General features: G+C 28.6%; 1 protein-coding gene and 1 pseudogene across 1 annotated transcript; one reads left to right on the top strand and one right to left on the bottom strand.

Moving 5' to 3' along the window:
• Positions 1–9,086: 9,086 nt before the first annotated feature.
• On the top strand, positions 9,087–14,413 carry LOC125825998 (uncharacterized). Its single transcript, XM_049505290.1, has 7 exons — positions 9,087–9,262; positions 10,907–11,179; positions 11,469–11,545; positions 11,765–11,801; positions 12,332–12,542; positions 12,832–13,018; positions 13,888–14,413. Exons 2-7 carry the CDS (start codon positions 10,936–10,938, stop codon positions 14,050–14,052), a joined length of 921 nt encoding a protein of 306 aa, XP_049361247.1. The 5' UTR covers positions 9,087–9,262; positions 10,907–10,935; the 3' UTR covers positions 14,053–14,413.
• Positions 14,414–15,894: 1,481 nt separating this feature from the next.
• LOC125826026 (zinc finger protein ZAT10-like) lies at positions 15,895–16,634 on the bottom strand (annotated as a pseudogene).
• Between the last annotated feature and the right edge of the window lie 1,003 nt (positions 16,635–17,637).

Raw genomic sequence — 17,637 nt, 5'->3', positions numbered from 1 at the left:
ATGCTCAATTTACTTTTTATTGATTTTTCTATTAAATTCATTTCATCGTTTTATTAACAAATTTTTGGTAAAGAAAGACGACATATTAAACGTAAAAAGGATCAAAAATATTTCTAACTTATTGAATTTCAGTTTAAAAACATACATTCTCTTTTCACATGTTGAATCAAAATATCATCAATATCTTTTGATTTAGAATTTCTCTAAAAATTAACAGTTAGACTAATTTATTTTGAATGTCTTGAAAATACTTTTTCAAAACTATTTATATATAATCTAATGAAATGATGCTATTGAGGTGGAATGAAGATTGGGAAGAGACAATGCACTTCAAATATCATTAAGAAACTTATTTTCTTGTACTTTTATTAAAAACATTTTTTTTAAAACAATATATATTTTAAAAAACTTGCACTCATAACTTATAATTTATTTTTTATTTTTTAAAAGAGAGTAGCACTATGGATCCATAATTTAGTTTCCTCCCCCTTTTTATATTATTCAACAAACCACACCGCAAAAGGAAATATTAAAAAAAATGAAAGACAAAAAGAAGTGGATAATTAGTTCACATTGGGGAAAACAAAGACAAATATTTTTTCTCAATTTATGTGATATTTTTTCGTTTTTTGAGAGTCAAACTGTTTAAGTTTGACCAAAAATTTGCACGTGAATTTTTTAATTTTTTGTAAAATGAAATTTATATATTTGTATAGTACGTAAAAATTACTATAAATCTCAATAATTGACAATTCAAAATAATTAAAAAATATATGAAAAATTTACGGTCAAATATAGACTTATTTGAATTTCGAAATCTAAAAAGTATCAAATAAATTGAGACGGATGGAGTATTAAGTATTCGATTTTTACATAAATGGATGGGAGGTGGACCAATCATGAATGCTAACATCTACCTCTTACATTAAATGCTAACATATATATTATGTCTACATCTAAATGTTCTCTTTTTCCATCTTTCAATACCAATTCTCATTATTTTTTTACTTTTCAAATTGGACAACTATTTTTAATATAGTAGACAAGTAAAGATTGATCGATAGAGCATTATGTTAATTGTTTTGTTCATGTATTCGTGAGCAATAATTGATTGTAAACTTTTTTTTTTCTGGACGAAAAATGTGATCAGGAGATAATGAGTTCAAACTGCGGAAATAACCCTTATGAAAGTCCAAGGTAGGTTGCGTATAATATATTCTTGTGGTCCAATATTTTTCCAAACTTAGTACATCAAGATACTTTTTTAAAAATAAAAATAAAAATTCTTCTTCGACTTATAATAGGATGGAAGTTGGAACTATCTCAATTCTCATATATGGATTATGGAGTAATTCAGAAGCCCAATATCACATGGCCCATGTTCCTAGAAGGCCCAATAATTAAGGCCCACAAACCAAATCCCCAAAAAAAATGAAATATTTATGGGAAAATTATATATAATAGCAAACTATTAATTCAAATTAAATGTCATAACCACAGTTTGATTTAATTGTTCCCCGTAGCAAACAGTTGCTATTTTGCCTCTCTCCTTAGTGAATCTCGCTCGCCACTCTCGGCAGTTTCTCCCTCACTTCTCTCGCTTTTATACAAACGCAAATGTATAAAATGTGTTTGTGTTTGTATAAAGCGAGAGAAAATTGTATGTATACATATATTTTCGTTCCCTTCTCTCTCCTCTCCCAGATCTCGCTCGCCACTCTCACTCGCCTCTCTCACCTTATACAATACAATTGTATACATTGTGTTTGTGTTTGTATAAAGCAAGAGAAAATTGTATATACAAATACATATATTTTCGTCCTATACACTTATGATTATACAAATACATATCTCCCCCTGCCCAGTTTTTTTATGTCTTTCTCTCTTTTTTCGCTTCATACAAACACAAATTATACAATTGCTTCTTTTGTATATATGTATAGCGAAATTGCTTCTTTTGTATATATGTATAGCGAAGTATACATATTAAAGGCATATCAAACATAAAGTTTGTTATAGAGCGCAATTATGCAAACTATAGTTATAGCATACAAATATGATTTTTGTGTTTGCTATATGTGAAAGTTGCTCAATATTTATCCAACAAATAACAAAGGGATCTTTTTAACTTAAGCAATTGAGACTTGAGACTTCTTATGAAGTCAAAGAACAAAGTCTCTTCTCTAATAGTCCCGTTGAGTAGGAGAACGATAACTTTTCTATAAAAAAAAAAAGTCTTTTCATGTGATTGTTCTTCACGGTCGTACAAATTAAGCTTCCAAAAATTAAAAAATGCTTTCTAGAGCAACTCAATGAGATGTAGGTCGAATTTTTCATATTTATAAAGTAGAATAAAAGTGCGTTTATGTTTCTACTTTATAAATGTTTCAAACATAGACTAATTCGACTGGGGTTTATATTACATTCTTTTGAACTTAATATAAATCTAAAAATCCCTAAATCCAATCTAACCCGACCAATACACGAGCCTATCTCAAATTCTTCTAATAAAGCAAGAATTTTAGTTGAAAATGTTTGACTTTAGTTAATAGTATATTTTTTTTCATTTTTCTTTAGTTAATAGTATAATTTTTTTAGCGAATAATATTCAATTAACCACCCTTCTGTACGCCCGTAATTCATGAGTATGACTTGTCCTTACCTTTAATAGCAAGTATATTATCTATCTCCCTAAGCTTATCAATTACGAGTTTTTTTCAATGTAATATTTTACACTTTTAATAATAATAATAATAAAAGATAATCTGATGAAAAAATGTGTTTTATTATCAGTTTTACCACGTATAAAAACAAAAAATCTAGATATTTAATATGAAATATCTTATAATAATGTTTTGATTTACAATTTTAACAAATATTATTAAATGTTTTGATTTAATGTTTTGATTTGCAATTTTAACAAATATTATTAAATGTTTTGATTTACGAGGTGTAGGGGTCTGGTTTGCTTCTATTTTGTAGTGAATGAACTTTAATTTGTTTTTGCCCTAATTGTTATTAATTGAATAAGTTAGTATTATTTGGTTAGACTAGTCAGGGAAATTAAATTATGCTATTTAAGTACCTTTAACTAACATTTATGCCACTCACATGTCATAATGAATATTCAATAAATTAATAATTCTTATGAACAATTAAATTATTGAAATACGTACAATATGTCCTCCAATGTTCAAAAGTTACTATTTCAAATAATTAAATTAAAGGAATTTGTTTCAAATTTTGAAAAAATAATTAAGTTATAAATGATTAATAATTTAATTTTAATGAAACTTTTGAAAATTAGATCACAACTCTTTTCATTTAACCTTCAACAATACAAATTTAAAATATAATACGAGAGTAATTAAAGATAAAACTATTAATAATTTTAAAAATTTGTGATTATGTAAAGGGATTGGAAGTAAAAATTTCAAGTAATTAAAATTTGAATATGCTTTATCAAATATGTTTCCTTAATTTTCTTTCCTTAAATGAACTTTACGATGCACGAATCTAAACTGATTAATCCAACTCATTCTGAATATCAAATAATTATAAACAAAACACTTTTATTCTATTTTCTTTTATCTTGAAAGCAAGTTGTGGATAAAGGAGTGAAGTTTACCAAACACATGAAAAATATTAAAACAAATATACAACTTATAATTAATGGAATGATACTATAAAGATAGTTGTTAACTTGTTATAGTCCTCAACTCCAACTACTAGTTTTTATCATTTTTATCACCTACTAATATTAGACATGCTGACTAAAAATGTACTACTATTTTCTTGTGCATGATGGGAAATTGGGAGGGCCACACCATGGAAGAAAGAAGAATTGTTTCCCCACTCTTAAGTTTGCATTTGAAATAGGCCTCTACATTAGGTTTTATTGTGTGGCTGATCATTCTTTCGAACCAATTATTATTCATTATTACTTTGGTAAGTTAGAAAATTAGCTAAAAGTGGTGACATCAAATGGACTTTTAAGCTTGATGGGCGGCGAGCGTGATATGATAACCGATATTTGAAGTATAATTTCTAAATAAATTTTTTCATACCTATATATATTCATGTGGATGATGTAAATAATCATAAATTTAAGTAATTAATAAACTCATAATTATTAAAAAGAAAATCCATTGTCCCCTTAGAGTTGAATATTATATTAAAAAAATAAAAAGAGAACAACATCAAAGAAATGTGGGTTATGACTTTTTTATGAATAAGTAGCAACAAGACATAAAATAAGAATTATTAGTACATTGAAATTATTAACAATATGTATATCACCATATTTACATAGTCCCACAAATTTTCAATATCTATGTGTTAGTACCAATTTAAAAATAAATTAATGAGTATTTAATTGCCTACTAAATATCTAGGTAATATGTCTTCATCAATCATCATGCATGAAGAATTCGTAGTATTTTTTTTTAGAAAAAATAATTAAAGAAATGATTAAAAATATTCTTTATAATGACTTGAAAATAATAGAATGTCAACTCTTCATGCATACGTCAAGACAATATGATTTTCTTATTCTTGCACACAATTCATGTCAAACTCAAAAATTTAAAATAATCAACCACGTCAATCAACTACATATCCAGTGTAATTAATTAATTTCACAATTTGAAAAGAGTAAAGTATATATAAATCTTATCCTTATTTTGAAGGTACGAAAATTTATTTTGATAAATTTCGGTTTAAGAAAAAAACTGTTCAAAGCAATACGAAAAAGAAATAACAGTAGTGAGGAAATCATGACAAAATTCTATAAAAAAAACATGACAAATCATTCTAAACAGCAACAAATAATTAATAACATAAATAAAAGAATAAGAAATTATAAAGTATGAATTGTTTCTATAAATAATTCGAATGCTTATTATTTTCATAGTAATTTCTCATTAATTTTTTTATTCGTGTTATTTATTGAGCTAGATTCCTTGTTTTATCTTTTAGAAGAAGAAAGAGAGAGATTTAAAAATAACTAAAATTAAAGGAGTATGGTAAGTGGTAACCATTTATTATCAAATTGACATTTAAAATTCAAAAGATTAGCATTCTCTTCGTCACTAAAAGGACAATTTAATAAATAGATTAAATACTTTTGCAATTTTTGGTCTATTTTTAAAAATTTTGGGTAACTTATTGAGGTATATGTTTTGCTATTATTATATACTTTTTGTTTTGGAATGATTTTTTAGTGTTGCATTTTTTGAGATTTGACGGATTTTTTCTCGATAAATCCTTTTCTTTTGTTTTTCCACGGTTTTCACTAGATTTATTAAATATTTGATAGATATCAAAAGTGCTCGCTTTTACAAACTTAAAAGACCAAAATTAATCAAGAATAAAATTTAAAAATCATTTAAAACCTATCTTAATTATAATGGACCATTTTTGTTATTAATTTCTCGTAATTATAACTTGTTTTATTACAACAAAAATTCACCAATTGTTAGACCCCCACTACTTTTCATTCCCACGTAATTCATAAATTCTCTCTTCAATGATTACTTAATTAATTATTTAGTTTTTCGCTTTTCCATCCGATATCTAATACTTGCTTCGAGATCTCGATTAATAATTCAAATTCTTTTCATCTAAAACACGCTAAAGAGGAAAGTGCTCCCTGTTGAGATGTTTTTCATTTTCCAGACATCAATTCGAAACTTCTAGCTAAAAGTGAAAAAATCTTATTCATCCTATCACAACGCATATATTATTTATCTTTTCCGTTTTCTCATAATTATTCCTTGTTTTATTGCAATGGTCTCACAAAAATTCACCAATTGTTAGACCCCCACTATTTTGCATTATATTCACAAGTAATTCTCAATTAATTTCCTCTTCAATGGTTGCTTAATTATTGATATATAATTTTTATGAAGAAAAAAAACGTGCTAAGAGTAGCTAGGAACATAGAGGTTTACTAATTTTTAGAAATGTGGCTTAATTAGTCTAAGTTTTGGTGGTGGGAGGATTAAATGTTCAAGATAAGTATTCAAAGTTTCTTACCTTCCATGATTTAGCCTAATAATTAAAAAATTATAGTATATATAATGAGTATACGGAAGTTAAATTCAATAATATATTTAAGAGAATCAAGACCTATTTTTGATAGTCACTTTGAAATTATGATATATGATATGACACGATTTATTTTAAATCCATGAAATTCTATCGGTATATTATGACTTATATGATACAGTTGTAAATAATATTTTTTCTTTTATCTCTTTTGTTTGTATCACAATGATCAACCATGATTTGTGTATAATGTAAAATGATAACTATGTTGAATATCGCATGGAGTTACATCGATTCATCGCTATTTTATGTTAAAATTTTGAAATGTGTTTTTTTTTCTCCTTTTTGTTTGTAGCTTTGATATTACGACAATCCAATATGGTTTGTAAAGTAATCTAACACAATAATTAGGTTCATACTTCGTCATAACATGAAATTATACAAATTTGAGTTTTGATGCGATCCATCATAACTTACCTGTCACAATTTTGAAATGTATTGTATTTCTATTTTTTTTTTGTAGGTATTGATATCATGATGATCCTACATGATTTGAGAGTAATCCAACATAATAATTAGACTAAATATAACAATTAGCTATTGATACCAACTATTTTTATTTTTGTTTGGTTTCTCATCTCATTAGTGTTTGACATTCGTTTTGGGTTTAATTAATCAGAATTTGCATAGAAAAGTTTTATATTGGATTGCGTGTAAAGAACTTCCTATCAAAGATCTCATACTCATCACTACAAGAAAATAATGAATTGGCTATGAATTAAATTCCATAGCTAAACAATAAGAATTCTATACTAATCTCATTTAGTTAAAAATTATTAGAAAATTTAATTAGCTTAGAATTTATTAACGACATATTAATTAGAGATTACCCACCAATTTTATAGTTAATTTCATATTTTCTAATAGAAAAAAGGTCCATACTAGGGTCCACTTCTTGGTGTTCATAGAATTCTTTTGACTCTTTGGAATATAGCCGACCTACCTAGATAATTTGGGCTCTCATGATGGAGAGGCTATAAAATATTTCAAGAAAAAAATGGAGATTTTTTTTGTCTAGTAATAATAAGAGAAATTTCACTATCAAGGATAGGAAGAAACAAATACAGAATTTTGAATTTATGAATTTTTCTTTTTAAAAAAAATAGATTTTTAGATTTTAAATTATTCATTTGTACAAATTTAATAGATTTCTTTAAACAAATGCAAATTTTTGCTTAGTCTTTGATAGTGGGATGAATAAGATTATTTTATTCTTAATCAGATGTCTCGAATTCGAGTTCCATAAATAAATAAACTTCACATAATGTAGGAGCATTTTTTGCAATAATATATGAGTCTGAATTAATTGAATTAGATAATTTTCGAAAAAGAGAACTCCAAAAATTTGGAATTATAATATTTAGAAACCTTTTGAGTTACTATATACAGGTAACTACTCACCCTATCAATTGATATAACTCCAACAAGAATATTTCTTTTTGTTTTGTTTTGTTTTTTACTCGATATTAGGCAATATAATATTATGAAGACTCGATTAAATTTTAATTTACGTTCAAAAATTTCATATTAACAATAAAACTTTTCCTAATCCCACCAAAAGTATTTTTACAAATTGCACACCTTAATTGACTATTTATTTTAGAGTATAGCCACATGACTTCCAATTTAAGGTCAAACAATTAAGATAATCACATGCCAATGGAATAAGAGATTTATAGGGACAACTGTCAAAGAAGAGATGAATATTAGAAGAGTTTAAGAAATTAAATTTTTGGGGAAAATTAATTACATGATATATTGATTAATTTCAACCAAATGTTTGACCAGTTTCATCTGTACTATCCATAAAGAAATAATTATTGCATCAAAATGAGCTACCAATTATGTTTTGTTCAAAAAAATCTTTATTAAATTTCTTTTATCATGTAAAAATCCATAAAACAAATATTCTCTTTGTTTTAATGTATATAGCATAGTTTATCTTAACATAAATTTTAGAACACAATTTTTTAAAAATCTTGTATTTTTAAATATGTTGTAAGAGTTAAGTGACTATAAAAGCATGCCAAGAATAAACTAATAAAGTTTAAATAAGTTAAATATTTTTAAATGAAAAAATATATTATTTTTAGAAAAACGAACTATGAATACAAAAAATGATCTAAGTCATACGCATCGCTGATTTAAAGATTATTTTTACTATCTACGAATTTTAAGCTATAATAACAAATTAGTTACAATCAGATCACCAATTTGTCATAACTAAGTTATGGCACGCGCTTACAAAATTGTTACTAGGTCTACACCATCATTGAACCAAGCGTGAATATCATGTAAATTTAAGATATACTTTTCTGATAAGGTGTCTTGTTCACCTCATCTTCAAAAGTTTGCCGGCAGAAAGCCTATCAATCTTGTTAGACGCGCCATCATCAGCGTCGGCCATCCGTCACGGACATCGCACCATTAAAGTTTTTCAACATATTATTTGCCTACAATTATCTAATAGGATCAATATTTTTTTATTAACATCCTCAATATAATATATAGTTTAAACTCATAAAAAATGACTTTAAGTTAAATATATCATCGGTATAAATATTTGTTTATACTATCAAGTTACTCAAATGATATCTATTTGTAAATCTTCTTAAAATATGAGATCTTTTAATTTTGAAAATAAGCGATCTGATGGTGTAAAAATTTCTTATACTGATTGTGTTGTTTTGACTACAAAATCGTACCATGCATGTTTGTTGAAGTGAATTGAATGATCGAACCGAGTATTATCCCCTTTTTCCCTCACCCTCCTTAATTTTTTTCTAATATGAATGTTGAATCATCAAAGTCTGTGTGACTTGATCTATCGTCCGATCATCCTATGCGACTAGCGCTTTCAAAAGGCAATCTATATTTAGTAGGGGCCTTTAGTAAGTAACTTAAAAAATAATGTCACATAAAATAAAATAAGATAGTAACAAGAATATATATGAACCTTGTGGATGACTATTAGCATTAAAAAATAATTCCATGGTTTGACAAATGGAACAAAAATCTCCCAACACCCATAGAAAAAAGTGACACCATTTAAGTTTCTCATTTCCCTACCCCAACAAGAGAAAAGACTTTTATTTGTGTCTGATGATCATCATCCATAGAAGATCTTGAAGGAAGAAGGAGACTTCTTTTTATGGTTTGTATTTATAGAAATAAATTTGAAATTACTATAATTACTACTACTTCTCTTCTTCTTCACTTAAATTATAATACAAGTGTAAAAAAAAATAATGAATTTTTGATGAAATCCGTCAAAATTAGCGTTTGATAATAAAATTTGAATTATATTTTGAAAATTTATCTTCAAAATATTTGTATGACCATAAAATTTAATCAGATTTTGAAAATCTTATCTTCAAATATTTTCAAGTGGTGTGACCCTAGTTTTTGGGAGAACTTTCACTTCTGTTTACAAAATTTTATTTTTTTCGAAGTAAATTGCATGTTCAAAGATAACTTCAAGTTTCAAAACTCAAATTTCAAGCCTATGATCAAACAGAAGGAAAAGTTCATGTTTTTCTTTTGTGTTATAAATCTTGCTATTCATAAAAATTCTAGTTCCTTTATCTCTATTATCAATCGATCGATAAGATTTATTACCAGTCTTCTTTCGATCTTTGATACTTGGTTTTTATTCATTTTCTTCTAAAATAAGAGAGAGAACGGATTAACTACTAAATTTATCGTTAAATAGCTTGTAGCTAACAAGATCGTTTGATAATCCATCATAAATAAGGTTTTTTTTTTGTTTATTGGCATATGTTGTCCAGTGCTAATTCATGTCTCTCTCTTTTTTTTTTTTTTTTTTTTTTGTAATTAGGAACATAGGGTTAATTAGTTTCTTCTTCTCCTTCTTCTTGATCCCTTATATACTTAAGGTTTTATTAGCTACAAATTTTATCGATTATATATTGCTAAGGTTATTATTGGATGAATTAAATTTCTCCTTTTTTTAATAAAACAAGTATCATCTACCATAGTTTGCTTACATATATAAGAAGTTAGGGTTCAATCATGATTAATCATTACTACAATATTTTTCTTTTTCTTGAATATATGTTGATAGGGTTTAGTTACTAGATGTATTTTAATATTATTTTATTTAAAATTCATCGGTCAAAATATATCTCATAAATTGAGTTATGGAGGTTAATTTAGATCTTATATGAGTTTAAATGAAATAATATGGTTAATTATTGTGTCTACGGTAAATTAAATGTTTGGTATGTAGTCAAAGTATGGAGTAAATAATTGTAGAAGGCATCTTAGTATTAGTAAGCCCACCCCAAGATGAGTGCTCTCCTATTCCCCTGACCCTTCGGTAGAACAATCGAGACAACAATAGGTTGTTTTGCTCCTGCGGGATGGAGTGACAAAAGTTTTTTTTTTTTATGTGAATTCTAGCGAAGATACTTATATACAACTGACCCCTACTTGTTTGAGACTGAAACTACTATAGTAGTAATTACTTATAAATATCCTTTAGGTAACTTGATATATAGTATAAAAAAGTTATTCACACCAAATAATATATATAACTTAAACTCTTTGTTTATTACAACTTGTTATTAGTTTGTATCAAAATATTGATTCATGTTCTTTTTTTCTATAAATACACAATTTCTGTCACCAAACAATATATATAACTTAAACTCTTTGTTTATTACAACTTGTTATTAGTTTGTATGAAAATATTGATTCATGTTCTTTTTTTCTATAAATACACAATTTCTAAAATAGGTGGGATTATACTGAGAATGTTATTGTTATCGTAATCCAGGGTTTGTTCATGCATCAACGTCAATAATCATGACAAGTGATTCCATTGATCTGAATGAAGAAGTTGGTGATGAAGAAGCCATTGAAGTTATTATTAGTGATGAAAGTCATGAGAAAATTATAGATGAAAATAATAATAGTACTAGTTGTGGGGATTATGAAAGTAACAAAAGAGTTAGACAATATGTTAGATCAAAATTACCAAGGCTAAGATGGACTCCTGAACTTCATCTCTCTTTTGTTAGTGCAATTGATAGACTTGGTGGTCAAGAAAGTAAGTCTACCTACTTCTTTTACAATCCAGATATACTTTGCATTTATAATATTAAAAAAAAAAAAAAATTGCTAATACTATTACCATTTCAATTTATGTGACAAAGTTGAATTAACTCGACATTTTAGAAAAAAAACTTGTGATTGTAAACAATATACTATTATTATGTTTGACTGAACGATAAATTTTTTGAAACTTGTGATAATCAACGTGCAGTAATATTTTGCCATTTTTCGATAATGTGTCTGAGTTTTACTTGTAAAATTTGAAACATAATGGTATTTTGCAGGAGCAACTCCAAAATTGGTTCTTCAAATGATGAATGTGAGAGGACTTAGCATTGCCCATGTAAAAAGTCACCTCCAGGTTTAATTTCTTTTCACTATTAAAAAAAAACAGTAATTAGCGACAGACAACTTTAATCGCTAAAAAAAAGTTGTCACTAATCTTATTTAACAAAGGATTAATGATAAATTATCAAAAAAAAATTGTTAGCTATATGCGATTAATTAACTATAGATTAACGATAAATTTCATAGATAATTCTTATTTGTTGCTCATAACATACTACTTTACTTTATGTAGATGTATCGAAGCAAGAAACTTGGAGAATTTGGACAAGGTAAAATTAATGTGAAAAAAGATAGAAATTTTCCTTTTTAATTTTGAGTTAATTATTTATGCTTATTTTATCTTTTCATGTAGACTAGATATTGGTACTTCTATAAACGTTAAAGACATATTTAAAATCATAAATTATTAGAACATTTTTTATATGCATCAACTATAATTCTTTCTTTCTTAAATTCTCCGTATATAAAACTGTCATCTTCATATAAAATAAGATAAAGAAAACAGGAATTAAGTTCATATGAATTATATATAGTATCCATTGACCACTTTTCGATTCTGTCTTTTAAAAATAACTAATGCCTTTGGAATTTAAAATTACACAATCGTAACTCCAAGATAATAAATAGTTTTATTATTTTTTAATCACAAGAATTATTGTCATATAATTTCAGATTTCATAAATGAACTCCACATAATTATGAAGTCGTGAAATTTGAAACTCTATATGTAAGTTATTTTTTAAAGATAAAAGGACCGAAAAGTGATCGATAAACGGTATTTGGTTATTTATTTTTACAGTACTAGGCCATGTTTATAGGACAAATCAAGGAAGAAGTTATCTCTATGGAAAATTAAGCCAAAGATTATTTAACCCTCTTCAAGACTTCAAAATGAAGAATGGTGCAATTGTTTTAGCAAGGAATTTTAATGATGATGACAATAATGTTAACAACCATTTCCAAAATTCATTTGCAAGAACTCCACATGAGACAAAGGAAAATTTTTCCAGGTAATTAATTAACCTCGTATTCCTCTATTTCATTTTACGTCATACTATTTTCTTAAGTTATATATATCGTCACTATAAGAAATTGATTACAATAGTAGGTCATTCAACCTATATTCATTTTTAGTTAAGTCTCTTTAAAACTTGGAACTTGTGATGTTTGGGATAAGAGAAGTTATCTGCTATAACAAGTAAATGTGATCGATTTAACTTTAAATTTATCATTTACCCTCATTAAGATTATTTTATAGCCGCACAAATATCAACTATGTTGTTATTGTTATATATGCAGATACTTGGAAAATCATGAAATTTGTCCGGTTAGGCAAATGCATTTTCTTGAAGAAAAAAGGTGGCCTCCATGTGAATTCAATCAAAATAAATTGAATTCTCAATCTTTGTTTCATCAAGCTGGACCAAAATGGAGTTGCACATATAACAGCCTTGGTCCAAAATTTAAGACCCCTCTTAGATTTGAGGTAAGCTTTATCAATATTTTGTACTAATTTTGATTTATACTATGTTATCTATCTTCTAAAAAAATTAGTCATATTTGAATATTATTGATTTTTGTGGAGAAGATGTAAGTATTCAACCCATAATTAAAGGTCTCGGGTTATGACCTTTAGTGGTGGGATTGCTTCACTCATGGGTTGGGGTTTAGTAGTGAGACTGCTTCACTCATAACTAAAGGTTTTGGGTTCGAGCTCTGAGTATGGAGAAAGTCCTGTTGGGAGCACCTCCCACTAATGGACCCTGCAGTGAGCGATTCAAATTTAATCGGGACTCCAATGCGAGCTTCGGACACCAAGTCGGAATCCAAAGAAAAAAGAATCTTGAAAATGGGTACAATACAACAAAATACAATGATAACATATTCAATATAATTCCATATGTAGGATCGGAGAGGGGGAGAGGTAAAGAGGTTGTTTTGATAAAAATCTTGGAAAGGAAACATTTTATTATTTTGTTGGGTAATCATGAAAAAACTCATTCTTTTTTTCCCTCCCTATTAGTATTAACTCAAAGGTTCATGTACTTAACACTACAATAAAAGAGACATTTAGAGGTAATGAATCAAATTTTCATTTTAGTGGCAATATATTGAGTTAGTATCATTGCAGCTAGAGTCACTATAAAGTCTTTAGTGATATTTATATAGAATATTTTTATTATATTATTGCCGCTAAATATATATAATATAGCAATAATTATATTATTACCGTTAAATAATTGGAGCAAATTAAAATTCTTTATTTGTTTAGTGCAAGTTGTAAGTATGTACGTATGGTTACCATATGTGTAATTTTTCATTCATATGACTGTTTTACTTGTTATTAATATGTAGATGAAACAAGACAAGATGTTCATTAAAGAAAAAGATTATTGGCTGCCTGATTTACAATTGGGATTGAGCACAACTGAAGACAATAATATTAAGGAGAAAAACTCATCAGATATAAACACTATGCTCTCTCTTTCTTTGCCTTCTTATTCATCAAGTGCAACCTAAGAGATGGCCCTATGATGTGCTGACAAATGGATGGATTGGATCGGATATGAACAGGTTGAAAATGAGTTATTGAAAAACGTATAAAATATCTGATCCACTTATTACATTTGTTGTGATGTTATTAGCACATATATATAGGATCAACCTAGGTAGGAGGCTAGTACTTGATATCTCACTATGTATGCATATATCATAAAAAAGGTTCAATTGCATTGGGTGAGATCTCCTAAGTACTTGCTTTTGTTGGTTGTTCAATCTGTGTTGCTTGAATTCTTCAAAAATATCATTTTGTATGTATCAGATTCTTCAAAAGTTAATTATATTTTTAGAGGATTCGATATGTATACAACAGAAATTTTGTTCAATATATCCGAGCAACATAGGTTGTCATTATATATATACTCTCTTAGGTTGGCATGTATGCACCCCCTCCCCCTCCGCCCTCGGGTTATGGACTAAGAAATAGATTGTTACTTGTTTTTTCAAATTCCAAAATCTTGATGTAGTCAAATAAAAGTACTCCCTCAATTCTATTTAAGTGATCATATCGGAGTGGAGGAAGGAATTTCATTCATTCTAACACGTCCCTAGAAAATATATATATCGTAAATTTCTCTATGAAATATTATGACCAATAAGGTTTGCTTCTTTTTTCTTTTCTTTTTTAGTGCAAAACAACCTTATGCAACTCTGTCTTACTTTCAATATATATTATTCTGCAAATTAACCAACTTTAATCGATAATTGGAAGGATATTATTTTCAGATAAATAAATTTCCAAAATTACTTTATATTAAGATACTTTATTTCCTAAACAAATAAAAAAGATAAAAGTATTTTTGTATTATTAATCTATTAATTGGCTCAATATGATAACCACATGAATGTGCATGCATGTAGTTGTGTTTGTTACTTTTTAAAAAAATTAATAGTAGAAATGTACATACATAATTTAGTTTGATATCCTATAGATTTCATAAGCACGAGGAGATATAGCAAATATTTAGCCCTTTAATTCCAATTACAAGTAGGGATGGCAATAGGGCGGGGCGGTGCGGGTTGAGCTTAATCCGCCCCGCTCCGCATCACAACTCTTTTCATTTTCAACCCGCCCTACGCCGCCCCACATAATTTTTTAATAATTTTTTTTCTAGTTATGTTTGATACTAAAAATAAAATTCATAAAAATAAATTCATTTTTTCATTAAGTTGTATTAATTTAATAGGATAGTGACTTAAAATTTTAATTTTTAGAGCTCAATTGGGAAACATGTAAGAAATTGTATTCTTTTTTATTGAAACATTTTCATTTATTATCTTGAATATTTTAGTCGCTTTAATGAAAGGGAAAAAGGACGAATTTACCCCCGAACTTTGATAAATGGTACGTCTATGCCCTCCGTTATACTTTGGGTCCATCTCAGCCCCTGCCGTCCAATTATCGGTACACACATGCCCTTCTCACTAACGGCCCCCTCATCCTATACACGTGTCTTAATCCTAATCAACTACCCATTTGATCATTATTTTTAACCCATAAACTAACAACCCGCCCCATAAACCCATACCCACCCGATTCCCTCTAAAATATTCAATTAAAAGACCCAAATCTTCCGGGTCTCGTTCCTATCTCACAATTCCTCCTACTGTAATCTGTTTAGTCCATGGAAGAATTCTCTTCACTTCATCATCACCATCTTTCATTTTTTCCGTTACTTCTTTTTCAATCTCCATTAATTCTACACCAACTCTACTCATTTCTCCCTGTCAATTTTCAATTCAATCACTACAAAATCAAAAACACAAAAAAATTGAGAGTTGAAAAATGAGAATTGAGTGGAATTATTCAAATTTTGGAGGTAGAGATAGCCGAGATTTCTTCGCCGAATGTGGACTCTCTACCTCATCCTCGCCGGAACCAAATCCAGGACAGAATTTCGGCAACGCCGAAATGTTCAAGTCAAAATCACGGTGGCTGATTGTAGACCCCACGCCCTCCGACGTCGTAACTCCGACACTAGCGCTAACGCTACTATTAGCGTTACCACTGTCGTAATGACACCGTTTGTGTCCTCCCAAAGCTTGTCCAGTAGGAAAACACTTGTGGCAAATCGAACACTCCTGAGTCTTCCACTGTCGTTACCGTTACCGAAGCTAGTAGTTCCGGTAGCATTAGTAGTAGTAGAGGTAGTCGACTGATCATCTCCTCCGCCGCCACCGGCGACGAGTTTCCGATGACTAGCTTTATGTCCTCCGAAAGCTTGATAAGATCCAAATCCCTTACCATAAACCGAACACTTATACAACATCTTCTCCGACGACGCGTGGATTTTCATCACTGTCACCGGCGATGGTAGAGATCGTACCTGATTAACAGAGCCATCGCTCCGTGCAAGCATAATCAAACAAAGCGCCAAATATCCCTCTTCAGTCTGCTGGCGATCCATACTCCGTGGCCTCTTAGATCTCTTCCCTTTAGTCCAATTCTCAAGGTACCGAAGTTGCTACTGACCGTTGCTCTCAAATTGAAACGTCTGCAGATTTGAAGTACCAGTTGGAGAATTCAAAGCTTCAAGGGCCATCTCAATATCAATTTGATTGAATTATTCGTTTATAATGAGACCCGGAAGATTTGGGTATTTTAATTGAATATTTTAGAGGGAATCGGGTGGGTATGGGTTTATGGGGCGGGTTGTTAGTTTATGGGTTAAAAATAATGATCAAATGGGTAGTTGATTAGGATTAAGACACGTGTATAGGATGAGGGGGCCGTTAGTGAGAGGGGCATGTGTGTACCGATAATTGGACGGCAGGGGCTGAGATGGACCCAAAGTATAACGGAGGGCATAGACGTACCATTTATCAAAGTTCGGGGGTAAATTCGTCCTTTTTCCCTTAATGAAATTATCTTAATAAATAATGTTCTATCACTCTTATAACATGTAAAAAGTTAAAATTAAGTTTGAACCCACATAAAATCACATATACCCACAACCCGCCCCACCCCACATTAATTTTTAAAATACCCACTTCAACCAGCCCCGCATCCAACCCGCCCCGCCCCACATAGCCTTTAACCCACCCCACGCATCCACCCCGTCCCACCCCATTGCCATCCCTAATTACAAGTCTAACACAATTATCAAAACAAATTGGAAAACTTGTATAAATGTATCCTTCAGTCCTCTAGTTTATCAATATAGTTGTTCGGATGTATATTTTATGTATAAATATGTATATATGGATAGTGTAGTGTATGTATATTTCAACATAAAGTATACGTTATGTATACATATTTCTTGTTAATAAATTTTAAACATTTGATAAGAAATGAAAACTTTTTTTGTTATAGTATTGGCATTGATAAAATTTTGAGAGTCCTTTCGATTTTTATGTCTTTTAAATATTTTAAGTTGTTGAATATTATGATACAACATTTTAAAAGTAATAAAGAACATTTAATTTGAAATTTATAATTTAAAACACATTATATATATATATATATATATATATATATATATATATATATATATATATATATATATATTTATGTGGTTAAAAATCTATCTCAATAAATTTAATGTT

The sequence above is a fragment of the Solanum verrucosum genome, unplaced genomic scaffold (assembly GCF_900185275.1).
Source record: "Solanum verrucosum unplaced genomic scaffold, falcon-dt-bn FXZP01000161.1, whole genome shotgun sequence".
NCBI classification, from domain to species: Eukaryota; Viridiplantae; Streptophyta; class Magnoliopsida; order Solanales; family Solanaceae; genus Solanum; species Solanum verrucosum.
This window is presented reverse-complemented; position numbering and strand designations above follow the sequence as displayed.

What these genes read in the sequence shown, in the direction of transcription:
- LOC125825998 (XM_049505290.1), top strand. Translation starts at nt 10,936, where the DNA reads ATGACAAGTGATTCCATTGATCTGAATGAAGAAGTTGGTGATGAAGAA. An exon ending in ACAAAGGAAAATTTTTCCAG is followed by an intron (nt 12,543 to 12,831) that starts GTAATTAATTAA and finishes TTATATATGCAG; the next exon opens with ATACTTGGAAAATCATGAAA. An exon ending in AGACCCCTCTTAGATTTGAG is followed by an intron (nt 13,019 to 13,887) that starts GTAAGCTTTATC and finishes ATTAATATGTAG; the next exon opens with ATGAAACAAGACAAGATGTT.